This window comes from Vigna unguiculata, chromosome 11, assembly GCF_004118075.2.
Source record: "Vigna unguiculata cultivar IT97K-499-35 chromosome 11, ASM411807v1, whole genome shotgun sequence".
Classification (NCBI taxonomy): domain Eukaryota; kingdom Viridiplantae; phylum Streptophyta; class Magnoliopsida; order Fabales; family Fabaceae; genus Vigna; species Vigna unguiculata.
In genome coordinates this window covers 27137903-27152630 of record NC_040289.1, presented here as the reverse complement: position 1 = coordinate 27152630, position 14728 = coordinate 27137903, and the positions used below count along the sequence as shown (strand labels likewise).

Below are 14728 nucleotides of genomic sequence, written 5' to 3'. Positions count from 1 at the left end.
TTCGGTCCTTAAAGACCCGAGGCCAAAAGCCTGATGCTGATGACATTTTTGAAAATTTGAATATTGACGTTGCCTTATATGCTTCGATTCTGTTGCAACCGGGGCCAAAAGTTGGACGAAAATTGCAAAAATGCCACCGCCTCCTTATAGGCTTCGGTTCAGCGGCAACCGAGGCCTATAAGGCGAAGTAAAATGTCAAATATGCACTAGTGAATGTGTCAAGTGCGTTGATACTCAAGAGAAAATAATGAATTTCAAGTTCAAGAGATGTTTTCTCCACATGATCATCGCCTACCAATGTCTTTTACAGTTAAACTAAATGATTGGTGGTGTGATTGTGGTCGTTTTCAAGCTCTTCGAGTGCCTTGTCATCACGTAATAGTTGTTTGCTCTTTCTCGCATATAGACCTAACCTCATACATCCATCTAGTTTATAGCCTCTACAACATCAACAAAGCATATGAAATACAATTTCATCCGGTTAGGAATAAAGAATATTGGTCCATATACACCGAACCAAATTTCATTCCAGACCCAAATATGCGTCGTAGGGTAAGGGGAAGACCACCAACTAATAGAATCCATAATGAGATGGATGAACCAAATCCAAACAGACGAAGCAAATGTGCATATTGTAGAAATGAAGGACATCATAGGGGCAACTGTCCCTATCGTCAGTAATTTATTGCTTTATCCAATTTTCTAGTTCATTTTTATTATATAATTTTTATTATGTTATTTTTATTATGTCATTTTTATTATATCATTTTGATTATGTATTTTTAGGGTGCGAATTTTTATTATGTTATTTCTATTATGTAATGTATTTTTTAAAATGAATTTATTGTACCAATAAAAAATTAATTCCAAACAAATTAAATATAATAACTACTCTTAACAAAATTCTGTAAAAAAAATTATCAAATCTAAAAGGTTAAAAAAATTGAAAACCGAAAATTTTTAAAAGATAAAATAAAACTTCAATGATGAAAAAAAAACTGAAACCGACCTCCTACCTGACGACTTCAGGGCAATATTTGCATAAACGGATCTCCTGTCAATGACTTCGTTTTTTTTTTGAAGAAAAAGGAAACCGGCTTTTGGGAGGACGACTTCACCTTTAATGTTGCCTCTCCCCTGATGACATGATCCAGTTTTACAAAAAAAAATTCAACCGACCCATATTTATAAATTGTTGGTCAAAATGACCCAAAAATACAAAAAAGCCTCCAATCTGGTCTGCTTAAGATTTACTGGTTGCTATCTGTCACTAATATTATTGGTACATTCTATATCAATGCAACTGTCATCTTAATTATTTGGCAAAGCATGTGTCCACTATTGGATAAGCTATATCGATCACAATGGATGAAAAAACAACAAATTCTCAGGTGCGTAAGTTGTTGGCCACAATCTCGAAAGGTGAATATGAACCACCAGTGAGCATCCTAATCCTTTAGAGAGATCTGTGAGACAACATGTGATCCTTAGTCCCTCGATATATTATTGAAAATAACTCGTTCTTTGACTTCTCCGGACAGTGTTATAGATAATGATTCATACCATTCATGGTGGTATAAAGTAAAGCTACTGTTACAGAGTAGGCCAAGTTAATTGAAGAAAAAAAAATAAACCTTGAAGATAAGTCAAATTTTATGTTGCAACCATGCCTATTTGAGCAGAGAACCAACCTCTTTTGTTAAGGCCCTAGCTTCTCAAAATTTTGCTTTGCTACATATATTTTTATTAATAAACTAAACTACCCAATTAAATTTGTTTCCTCTTTGGTCCAAGTGAAATTTTTTCACTCTACCATTCTAGGAATCATGTGGTCTATTCCCGCATTGACATTTCACAGAATAGAGTCTAGTTTTAGAACTGGACTTAACCTTGTTCATACAGAAGAAGCGAAGATTGAAATTGGTAAACTAAAAATAATGAGTAGCTACTTGAATAGTTGAGTTCACTTTCATTGCACATCATTCTTTCTCACAAAAGGGAGATCTTTACAAGTTAAGAAGACGCCTATTGTACAAAAATGTCTCCACCAATCTATGTTAGTCTCCTAAAGTAATGACATCTATTGTCCATCCAAGCAGGAAGTTATATGATAGAAGATTTCTTCACTACAAGGAATTGTGAGGCCAACCATGGGATGATCATATCCAAACTCTTCCTCGACTTTACTCAACAAGTCTTGGAAGGAAGGTTTGTTCAAGTATGATACAGGAATCATAAATCTCTTCATTTTCTCTCCCACATACACCGCAAGATAGTCCTTTTGTGCATCAACTGCTTGTGAAGATGCTTGATTCGCTGCAGATATTACCTTTTTGATTCCAAGTAAACGAAAACTCATTACTATCATGAAAATCATGAATCTTAAGATCTCTTATAGTAACTTTTTATAATGAAGTATTATTACATGAAAATTACAAAATAATTTAAGCTAAATTCATTTCATTTCTGTGAATGCATAATACATTAATGATGTCTCTCTGAAGGAGGATCTTAGCTGCTAGTTATAACTTGTGGTCAGGGACGAATTATATAGTGTGACAAGAAAGTCACGGCTCCCTAAAATTTTTGAAATTTATTTTTTATATATATTTATATATTTTTTTAAATTATATTTATATATTATTTATATTAAGTTTATATTATGAAAAATTATATTAAAAGATAAAATAAAAATTTAATAGACACATTGATTTATAAAAGAGATTAAAGTCTTTTCTTTTGACTATAAGATTTTTTTCACCGTGTAAATTATCATAAAAGTGTGTGAGAAAAAATAAATACAAAGAAATGAATTGAGATTGAGGAACACATAGATTGAAATTTAAGTATACATTCTCGCATGATCTCTCATAGATCAAGGTGGATATCTTATTATGATTTATGTATGTTAGATTTATGATTCTTTTTAGGATGTTTCTTCCAAATTAAGTTTCTTTCAAATTAATATAAACCCTACTTATGATTTTAGGGATTCTTTTATGAAATGGTATGAATCCTAATTATAATTTTTCTCAAATTATTGTAACTCTTAATTATGAAATTTAGGACTTTTTGTGATTTTCGTTGTCTATGGTAAATTTTTCTTTAAAGTTTTGAATTTATAAAAGGTTGTTTATTTAATTAGTTTTGTTAGGTTTTCAATTGTTATAATTGTGATTTGTGAATATAAATTTAATCTTTTTTTCTAAATAGGTGAGAGGTGATAAATTTATATTAGAAATATTATAATAAAGAGTAAAATAATTTATTCTTTTCTTAAAGAGAAGGTTTGTGATAAAGATGAAAAAAAATACATCTACTTTAACTCAACTCTAGAAATTTTATGAGAACCAAGAATTCAAAACAATGAAAAACAAATATCGAAAGTTTCTAGAGTTACATATAATGAATTTAAAAATTCATTAGAATGTGATCCAAAAAAAAAACTTCCTCAAATTTAATAATACCCATCAAATCAAATTGATGAGGTAGAAGTGCTTATCAAAATAGTATTCATGGTTTGATATCATGATATAATAGTGAATGGTAGTCATATTTTTTTGAATTCTATTATTATGTGTTTAAGAAGAAGAAATGAAGAGAAAGAATGAAGAGTTTTTTTTCTAATGAAAACAAATTATATATAACAAATATAATATAGTACTCCTAAATTTTTTTTCCAACTTCTGCCATGCTTGTGGCAAACCACATTCGATCCTTTCTACATTCGTCCTCACATATTTTGCTTGACTGCTGTTATCTTTTATACATTCGTTAAGTTGATTTAGTTCAACTGTTTCCTTTGTAGTTGTTGTAATTGAAACGTGCTGCATGCTACGATTAGTGGTGCGGCTTATTTTTTATTTATTTAAAGTAGAAGGTTAAATCTCTCTAAATTAATATTGAAGCATGCAGTAGCAACATTTTTAGTGCATTTGGCTTATTTTATCAATGCTAATGCATACATACCTGGCTCTCCCAAGGCCCTTTCCCTTCCCACAGGGATAGGTATTGTGGTTGTAGACCCTAAAGCTATTATTAAGGCCTCGAAAAACCCTAAAGCTATTATTAGAGTTTTATTTGTTGTATGGTCTGAGAGTTGCTCTTATTCTAGTTTTTGAAGAAGGACTTGACAATGTGATTGTAAGGAACAATCGTTTAGGCACAACAACATATGCTAGTCCAAATCCTGGTTAATGATTTTAAGATGTGACTTTTTATTTTACTGATATAACTATTTTTGAATTTTATTGATCTAAAAGATTATTTTATTTTATTTTTTGTAAATTATATTCTTTTACTGTTAAGTATTTTTTTTTTGCGAAAAAGTAAATTCCATTATGCTCTTTTTAGTTTTGCAAATTATTTGTGACTGAAATTATGTCGCAACATTTTTTTCTAGCTTTATAAATTTATATATTTATTTACAATAAATTATTTTATTAAAAATCTATAATTGTTTATAAACTTTTGTGATTATAAATTTAAAAAATATAATTAATTTAATATTTATAAATTAAATGAGAATAAAAAAATTGAAAAGTCGTTATAATAAATGTGAGGACCCTTTTTCTTTATTTATTTTATTTTCCCCCTTTTCTAATAACACTCTCTGCCAACACACAAGGACAATACGCTCCACTCACCTACACCCCTCTTCTGCACAATTCTCCTTCTTCTCTCTAACCACCAAGGAAGTCCAGATTTCCAAATTCAGTTCCTAAACCTTGTTTTCATTCTTTCAGCAACAGCAACATCACCTGAGATCACCACAGAACCCCTCCCCAAGCCGTTCGATCCATCCTTACGCGTAAGTCGAATTTCAATTTCCTCGGTTCACCTTTCTTCTTTCTGATTTTAGGGTCTTTAAGTGGTTAGGTCAAATTTTGGGAATCAACTCATGTCTAGCATTCCCTTTCAGCTCCTTAAGTGTTGAAGTGGTACCATTCTTCTATTGAGAGCTGATCTTGCTTGGGCTTGGTTGTGGGAAGGTAAGGGAAGCTAACCCTCTCTTTAAGGTTTCTAGAAAATCCGTGAAAAAGCTTGAATTGCATGTTTGATTTATGGATTTGGTGTTTGAAATTTGTGTGAATTGATGAGTATTTGATTGGTGCTAAAGGGAAACTGGCTTGCTGCATGAAGGAACAAGTTCGTGACCTGATATTTTCGCCTAGGCAAGTACCGCTCGCCTGAGCGAAAATACCAGGAAAACGCACCTCTGTTCCTGCACGAAGCCTCGCCTAGGCGAGTTGGACTCGCCTGAGCGAACCAGCCTAGCCTAAGCGAGGGTTCGCCCAGTTTTCTATTTTGCCACTGTTGGTGTCTCGCCTAGGCGAGACTGGCTCGCCTGAGTGAGATAACCTCTCGCCTAGGCTAGACTTTCTAGCTTGAGCGAGAGGCACTGCAGTAGTAATGTTTCTAAATCTGTTTTCTTTGGTACAAGTATGTGTTTTAAAGCATTTTTGTGTAAATTAGACTCTGTATGATTGAAATGTTACCTTTGATGTATAGAATGATTTAATTGGATGAATGCACGTAAGAAGAAATGGAATTTGGATGGAATTTCAAGGGAAATTCAAATAGTAATTTGTAGTGTGTGTAAGGACGTAAGGAATCTATAATGGTTGGTATACTGAAACTCCAGTAATCATTCAAGCTCAGGTAGAGTAGAATGGATTATGTCGTGAGGAGTAGCAGGAGGTCCTCATCGTCAGACTCGATCAAGTCTTAGACGTGGAGGGGACTTACCCTGGGAACGGTCGGGTGAATACTCCATGTGTCCAGACTCTGCAGAGTCTGGAAGCCGTTACAGGTGCAAGCCACCAAGAGCTCCAACGTCACTTACACAATCCGGATGTAGAGTCTAGAATTTATGATTGAATTACCTGCTATAAATGACATCTTTTATTGAATGACATCTTTTATTGTGAAGTGTGTTAATGTTTTGCTTCTTCAGTTAGCTTACCCTTCTTGTCGTGTGTTTGCTTTTTGCATAATACCCCTTTGCAATGATCACCTATGTTTGGTGGGAGCAGAACTGAAACCTGATGGAGACGCTTCCTCATGAGCAGAAGTTGAAGAATTGGCAAGGAGTGCTACTGTAGTTAGACCTTTACTGTTTTATTTCGAGGTTTTGGGTGTAGTCTAGGATCCTCTCTAGCCGCTTTTATCTGATGTATATGAGTTCCTAGATGTTTACATGTGGAGTACTGTACTAGAGATGTTTATTCCACGCGTGCTTTGTTTGCCCTTACTATCTGCTATGCTTGACCGTAAAATAATGTTTTGTTTGATAGTATGGAAAACTATTAAATGGGATGTTATAATAAATATGATAATTTAAATATATTAATTATCATAACAGAAAAATTATCATAATAACTTTTTTAATAAGTTAAAAAAACAAAATAAAATATAATTTACCAAACTTAATTCAAATCAATTTCCTTAATTTATCACATTCTTTGTTTACTAGACATTTATTACTATCCTTTTTTGAAAAAACTAAAAGTTTTAGTACAAAGTAATTTACTTTTTCTAATTATTAACTTTAATTTGAATAACTAATAACTTCAACAAATAATTATTTAATTTTAATTTGAATTTAAATTTAAATTTTTGAATTTGATACCCATTGTATTTTAAGTTTTTTATAAAATTCTGTTAAGAAATTTTATATTTTGCTATATTTTTAATTTCTATAATTTTTGTAATTAAAACTTTAAAAAAAATTATATACCTTTTTAATATTTTCTATAAATATTTTTTTTATAAATAAATCTAAATATTTTACATTCATATTACTAATTTTTAACTTTACATTAAAAATGTTTTCAAATGTTTCCACCTAAAATCATATTATTATTTTATTTTATTTTTCTAACTTATCACACACACAAAAATATTACATAAATTATTTTAACAAAATAACTATATATTTATCAAAATTAATTTTACGAAAAACAACCATAATTATAATATTTTATTATGATAATTTTGTATAACTATAATTAAAATATATTTAAATTATTTTCTTTAATATATTTTTTTTAATTTATATTCACACAATTTTATAAAAAAATATAAATTTTTTAATAAAGTAATTTATTATAAATAAATATTCAAATCTATAAACAAAAATATTAAGGATTCGTACCTCAACAAATAGGATTTTATAAGTAAATAACTTGAAAAATTAAAAAAAAATATATTTAAGGAATTTAGTTTTTGTTTCAAAAAGAAATTGTACTTGAAAAGTAAAATTGTATAGTTTGAAAAATAAATTCTAAGAGCTTATAGACGATGAGTTTATAACAGTCAAAAAATCTCTACTAACATGATTAGTTTGATTTCTTTTGCTCCTCTTTCAGAACTTCGATCGCTATTAAAATTAAACTTTAATTATAAAAATAAAAAATGTTATTAAAATTAAACTTTAATTATAAAAATAGAAAATGTTAAAAAAAAGTAAATATTTGTTACTATTAAGATAAAGTAACAGAAATTATAATTTTTTTAAGAGCTTAATATAACAAAAAAAAAACTAATGAAATTTAGTTTTTTTGGTAGAGAAAGATATATTCTACTCAGATAGATATAAGATTTTAAAAATATTAGAAAAACTTGACTCAACTCGATCTAATTGTTTTGATAAACTCTTTGTCGATACATCTATTTCTATATTATAAATGCGAGTCCTAAAAGGGAATACTAGCATACTCCTTCTAATTCACGTTTTTCGTATTGAATGTAATATATATAAAACTCCAAATTCATAAAAATAGTAATTAAATAAGAATAAATAAGAACAAACGTATAGTTTCTAATAATTTTAGCTAACACTTACTAGCCTTGATCATCATAAAGGAAAAGATATATGCATTAATAGCCTCTTTGATTTAGCATTTTGAATATTCTTCATTTTTATCTTTTCTTCCGGAAATAAAAATGGTAAAAAAACATTTTTGTTTAAACCATATAAACAATACTTTTACAGTAGACTTGAACAAGAGGAAATTCAAAATATCTATATGAAGAAAACGAAAAAATAGCAACAATGTAATTTTCCGAATTTCTATACAACTCTGTAAATGTTCCATGTAGGAAGTGTGGTCGTAGGAACAATGAATCAAGTGATTTTGGTGGCACTTCTATTCTATATTCAATGCTTTTGATTTGCAGATGGGACACTCATTTTTCTCATGTAACCATGTGGTTATACAATCTGTGTGGTATCGATGTCCGCATTGAAGAATTCCAATTGATTCTTGGATCTTATATTCATCCTGTGAAATGATGTATACACGTATTCCAATTAATAGCATAACAAAACTGGAATGAACTAGTATCCTAGGAAATAAGCAATTGTGCATGAATTCAAACCTGACATATCACGCAAAGATCAATTTCTTGTTCCTGAGACGTTGCCTCTTCCAAGTGATTAGGAGGTTGATAAGTTTCTGTCTTCATTTGTCTTGCAATAATTTCATCAGGCAAACCCGTGTCTACCTTGCCAATTCGTTCAGCTAAGTCAAGAAGATCCTGTTGTCAAATTCGGAAGAATTAGCAAATAAAATTTTTGACAGTGACTAATGTTTTAGCATGGTAGAACTCATAGCCAATCACATTCATAAAACATATATGCTTGCCTCATATGACATGTTCTGAATGTCCTCATATGACATGTCCTGAATGTCCATGTTGTGTCTAAGAGGTTGAGAGTGATGTGCAAATGGTGCATGTTGTATGGGCATTGAGGAAGAGGTTGAAGGATTTGTTGGAAGTGTATACGATGGAACAAGACGTAATGGATAATCAAAGTGGATGGAGTAATAATAAAAGGAAGGGTACAACGTATGGGGATGTCTGTGGCTGCTTCTACTTCCCGCTGTTTCATGATATCTTCGGGGACTCACTCTTACATTCTCTAATGGAGGAGTTGGAACTGGAGAACACGGGCAGTAGTCAGAATTTCAGAAACACGTTTAAAGAATTGTTTTACAAATTTCACAATCATTATTTCTTGATTTGAAATACCACATTCAAAACATAAATTTTACCTTGCAACCCAAATCTTGGTACCAAGGGGATGGCAGTTGCAGTGTGCCTTGCATTACGAGGAGCAAGTGAAGAAGTAGATGAGAGTGGAAGATGTTGATGCCCAACCCTTTCATATTCTGTCATTTCATAGTCGTTGGCATTTACTATGTAGTGGGAATCTATATTACTTCCTCTCACTGTTGTGCACTGATCCAGCCAAGACATGTTTCTTGCTTTAAATTCTATGCTTTCCAAGTTAATCCTGATATACAAAAAAAAAAAAAATTGTATAAATCATGGGCCCAAAAATGAAAAATTAGAAACTAAAATTTCAAACATTCGATTCATGAAACAACTAAAAAAACATCACACAACTTTGAAACCAACCAAATCATCCTTACTAATGAAACCAAACTCAAACCGAGGAGACAAACACTTACCACGTCTTTCCCTCGTTTCCGAACCAGATTCCCTTCCTAAGAAAAAGCAGGTGAATCCCAACAAAAGTAGCAGCAATGTTTTTGCAGAGAACTGGAGAATTAGAAACGAGACTTAAAGAAAAGTAGATGAACACTTGTGTTAAATCCGTTGTGAGATCGATTATTTATAGGCATGATATTATTTTAATGCGAAGATTTAAAGATAAATCATCAATTTTAGAAATTTAATTCTAGATATTTGTTTGATTTTGGTGCCGTTAATTACTCTAATTATCTTTCAAGATTATATAAAGAAGAGTTGATACATTTATTTACTCCATAAATATTAACTGTATCTATTTACGATTTCAAGAAAGTAAAGAAATGTGTAAAAGAATAAAAATAAGATTGCATTTCCCATATTTATGCCATTATCTTTTCATATTTAAATATATAATTTGGATTCATATTTCTTTAATCATCGCATTGAATCAGATTTTAATCAATCATAAAAATACATGTAAAAAGAAAGATTCTACTTATCTATAAGAAATATAATATAAATTACCAAATATAGAACATATTTATCTTATATATACATGACAAGTTCTTTTTTTCTATGTAAAATAAATTAACCCCGATGGATAAGATAAAATATGGTCTTCCATCTTTATTCTAAATGTTAACAATTATATCTAATTTTATCTCTTTTCATTATTTAGTGTTAATATTTCATATCATTATTACAAATTAATCAATTTTCTAACAAACCAAGAAAATAAAGATAGAACATATCCATTTAACCATACAAAATAAAACAAAGCGATTTACACGTTTAGTGTACCTAACTGTTTTCACTTTCATTGTTTAACGAGACTACTTTTTTAAATTCAATTTTAAAAATTTAATTCTAAATATCCTTTTATTTCATTTTGTTGTCATTAATTATTCCCCTTTAACTTTCAAGATTATGTAAAGATGAGGTATTACATGCACTTGTTCTATAAAACTTTATGCTTCATTTTCCAACTTAATTTAAGGATAACATTATCTTTTCATATCTGTATAAATAATTTTGGTTGATAGTTATTTAATCATTACATTTTAATTAGATTCTAACCAACCATCTTCAAAATACATGTGAAAAAATATTTTATCTATCTATAAGAAATATAGTAAATATTTTTCTACAAATATATGAGATTTTTTTTTTTCGATATAAAATAGATCACCTAATAACCCCAACCGATAAGATAAAATATTCCCTCCATTATTATTGATATTAACAAAAAAGTAATATTTAAAATTAATATAGGGACAATTTAGTCGAAAGATTATTTGTAAGACCCATTTTATTGAGTGTCCTCTGCCACACTGTTGGGCCTAAAAGGCTGGTCCATAGGGTGCCAATGCCTCTAAAGCAGCCAATGTCCCTCAATTGCAAGTTATTATGAAGAATCAGTGCCCTTGGTCACCCATTTTCTCTCCACAAAACCTCTGCTAGGGTTTGGAGATTTACCCAAATTCAAGTGATCTCAACCTCCGTCTCCCATTCACGTAAGTTAGTTCTCGAACCTAGCCTTTCTAAGTTGTTTTCGTGGTTTATGTCGGGAGTCATTGTGTTAATCCAATCTCCTTTGTCGTGCCACTGTTTCAGTTCATAGATTTGTCCTTAGAGCTACTAGTTTCGCTGGCTTAAGAGTCGAAGTCCAATATTAACCCTTTTCCAGGTAAGGGAAGCTAGGGTTTCACGTTATTTCTATTTTATGTGATTAATGTTCTGTGAAATATGAGAAAAGATTGGGGGTTTTTGGTATATTTTTGAGTTAGGGGTTCACATATTCATGAAACTGTGATATTTGACGTTATTTATTGTATTCTGATGCGTCACACAATCGCTCGGCGAGTGTCCTGGGTCACTGGGCGATTGTGTGTTTTTCTAACATGCACAATTTTAGTAAAATTGACTTTCCTGACTCATTAACCGTTAGATTTGAGCTCAAATTTTGACATGTGGTTCATAACATACTATTTTATGGTTTGACCGGTTGGATCGCCTATTAGATGTCTGTAGCTTGAGAAATGTGTCACGCATTACTGCAATGATTTTGGTTTCGTGATAATAAATTTTCTTGAGAATTTTGCTGTAAGAATTATGGTTAGGTTGTGCTTGATTGTATGGAATTGCAAGTACTTAAAAGTTGGCACTCATTTATTTGGGATGAATACTATTTTGCGATATATGTATGTCTTGGTATGCATTTATAAAGTATGAGATGAATGAATTTGCATGAGTGATGTGATTCATGGATTGTGAATGATGAACTTGGATAAATCTTGGCATACGATTTCAATGAAATGGTTGGTTATATATGTGGTCATGAATTCGGTATGAACAATAATGTTACATTGATGGCATGGTATTGGTATGAGGTGAAGTTCTATATCCCCGAATTGGGAAGAATGGGATTGTATGAAATCAACATGGAATATGAATGAGGATGGGTTACAAATGATGGCGTGAGGTGTTAAATGCATGATAATTATTATTTGTTTGTTTGGAATGTGATTAGTATGTTGTTAGTGGTCGGGACGTAATTCCATGACCCTTGTTAGTGGGTGTCCATGGTGGTGCCCCATCTATATAACTTGGTAAGGATTCAAGGTAAGGATTGCATCCTGACACTCTAAGGAGTCAGTTAGTCTCACTTAGAGCGGACTGACTCCTTTGGTGAGAGTAGTAGGAGGCCTGAAACTCATCAAGGGCTAACCTTGTGTGTGAGGGAATTGATTCATTGTAACACTTGTAACACATAGCTCGGGGGTGAGCAGAGGTATCCACCACAAGTGCAAGCATTCGCTAAATCCGACCAGGTAAAATGTATCTGAATGAGTCGAGTCGAGTCTTAGTGTATTGATTTGAAGGTCATAACATGCTTGGATGATCTGTGTATATTGGATTGTGAAAAAGTATGGGCCAAGCCAAGAATTTCAGCCCGCCAGCCCATGACAGCCTGACCCGTCAAGCCCGCTGGCCCGTCGGGCCAGCCCGCGGCCGTACCACTTACTAAAACACATAAACACGTGCCTTATTTTTTTTATTATCCCTCCTCCCTCACTACTGCGCGCGCCCCCCACCACCAAAAACCACAACTCTGCGACTCTTCTTCCTTCCCGATTCTCATCTCTACGCCACACACACAGACTCGCTTCTCCTCCACCCACTCGCCGCTAGCCACCACGAAAGACGCTGGCCACCACGTCGCTGCTGGCCATACCTTCTTCTCCTCCACCGTGAGTCACGGCGTGGCTGCCAGAAGCGAGAAAACAGCGTCGTGCACGGAGAATGCAGAGCCATCGTCAGACACTACGATTGGCGGACGATTCTGACCGCCACGACCACCGCCAACACAGGTTTGTTCGTAATTTCCGTTCTGGTCCCCTTTCTCCCGATTTGTAACCTAAATTCTTGATTTCGTAACCCTAGATTTCTGATTTTGTGATTTTCGACCAGGACGACCCATTCTGTGAATCCTAATGGTTGTAGCTGCTGCCATTAATCGTTGTTCATCCTTCAATTTTCCCCCAATTTCAATTTCGTAGCTGCTGCCATTAATTGGTCATTTGGTAAACAGGTTTATTTTTTGTGTGGTAAGTGTGTATGAGGAACAGAACAATTTATTTGAAGAATTTTGGAACTTTGTTCTGATATTTGGATTTAGTTTATCTTCCTTGGGTATGGATGCATATCTATATATTGTTATGTTAGGCATTAGACCGTCGAGGTAGCAAGATAATAGACAAATGAGATCATGAATTCTCTGGACAAACTACATTCTCTTGGAACTAGGTTTTCAGTGTTACAGGGCTATACGAATTAGCTTTTTTGGTTTCTATATTATCATTGGGATTTGAAATTTAAGTCAAAGTAATGGCAAAATATCACGTTGTCACTTTGCAACATGGTTTGATATGAAATTTAATGCAACAGAGCTCATTGTTTAACTCATTCCTTTGTTTAAAAAAGTTGTAATTTAATGTGTTTGACCTGATGTTACAGGTTCTTAAGGATTTGGCCACTTAATTTCCACGTTTGCGAAAGGTTGAAAAGAAGACAGTCCCCATTTGGATGCTATACGGTGGGGGAATTTCTAATTTTGAACTGGATTGCACTCTCCTCAGACTCTCTGGAGCTGTTATGTGCCAGTTAAAGTTTGATACTCAAGTAAATAAAAATTCAGTTCTTAATGCTTATGCTCAACGTAGTACATTAACTAATTTACCTGTAAGTACTTTCTTCCACCTTAAACTCCTTAATGTAAATATTTTTCAAACTGCATAATTATGGCCACTTAGTTGATCGGACCTGGTCCAAGATGATTAGCTTTACTCATATTTTCATGGATTTTGAACTCAATTTTCTAATTGTTATATTTTAAAACATGTTGAGAATAAAGAAAATAGAGATTGAGATTAATCTCCCTTGTGTATAAACCACACATAGGGTAATCTATTTATAATAGAGAGAGGTACAAGTAAAAAGAGTAACTGAAAATAAAAAGATTAAATAGAAGATATTGTTTGATATTGTGGTTATCAATATCTAACAATATCTTAATAATATCAAACAATATCTAACACTCCCCCTCAAGCTGGAGCATACAAATCGTATGTGCCAAGCTTGTTACAAATATAATCAATTCTAGGCCCCCGTAAAGACTTAGTAAAAATATCTGCTAACTGATCACTTGAGTTAACAAATTCAGTCTTGATGTCTCCAGACAAAACCTTTTCTCGAATGAAATGACAATCAATCTCAATGTGTTTGGTCCTCTCATGAAAGACAGGATTAAAGCTAATATGAAGAGCAGCTTGATTGTCACACACAAGTGTCATTTGAGTAACATCTCCAAATTGTAACTCTTGAAGCAATTGCTTGAGCCAAACAAGTTCACAAGCAGCTGAGGCCATAGCTCTATATTCTGCTTCTGCACTGGATCTTGCTACAACACTCTGTTTCTTACTTTTCCATGAGATCAAGTTACCACCAATGGAGACACAATACCCAGATGTAGATCTTCTATCAGAAAGAGATCCTGCCCAATCAGCATCTGAATAGCAAACAACTCTTGAATGATTATTAGAACCATATAACAATCCTTTTCCAGGAGATCTTTTAATATACTTCAAGATACGAATGACTGCATTCCAATGATCTTCACATGGGGAATTAAGAAATTGGCTTACCACACTGACTGCAAAAGAAATGT

At 32.4% G+C, this 14728-nt stretch overlaps 1 protein-coding gene across 1 annotated transcript; it reads right to left on the bottom strand.

The window, feature by feature from the left end:
- Nucleotides 1-8150: 8150 nt before the first annotated feature.
- On the bottom strand, nt 8151-12816 carry LOC114170306 (RING finger protein 44-like). Its single transcript, XM_028055787.1, has 6 exons — nt 12684-12816; nt 9480-9570; nt 9060-9301; nt 8649-8944; nt 8383-8541; nt 8151-8285 (listed from the first exon to the last, which is right to left on the bottom strand). The coding sequence occupies exons 1-6, from the start codon at nt 12814-12816 to the stop codon at nt 8151-8153; spliced, it is 1056 nt and encodes a 351-aa protein (XP_027911588.1).
- Nucleotides 12817-14728: the final 1912 nt, after the last annotated feature.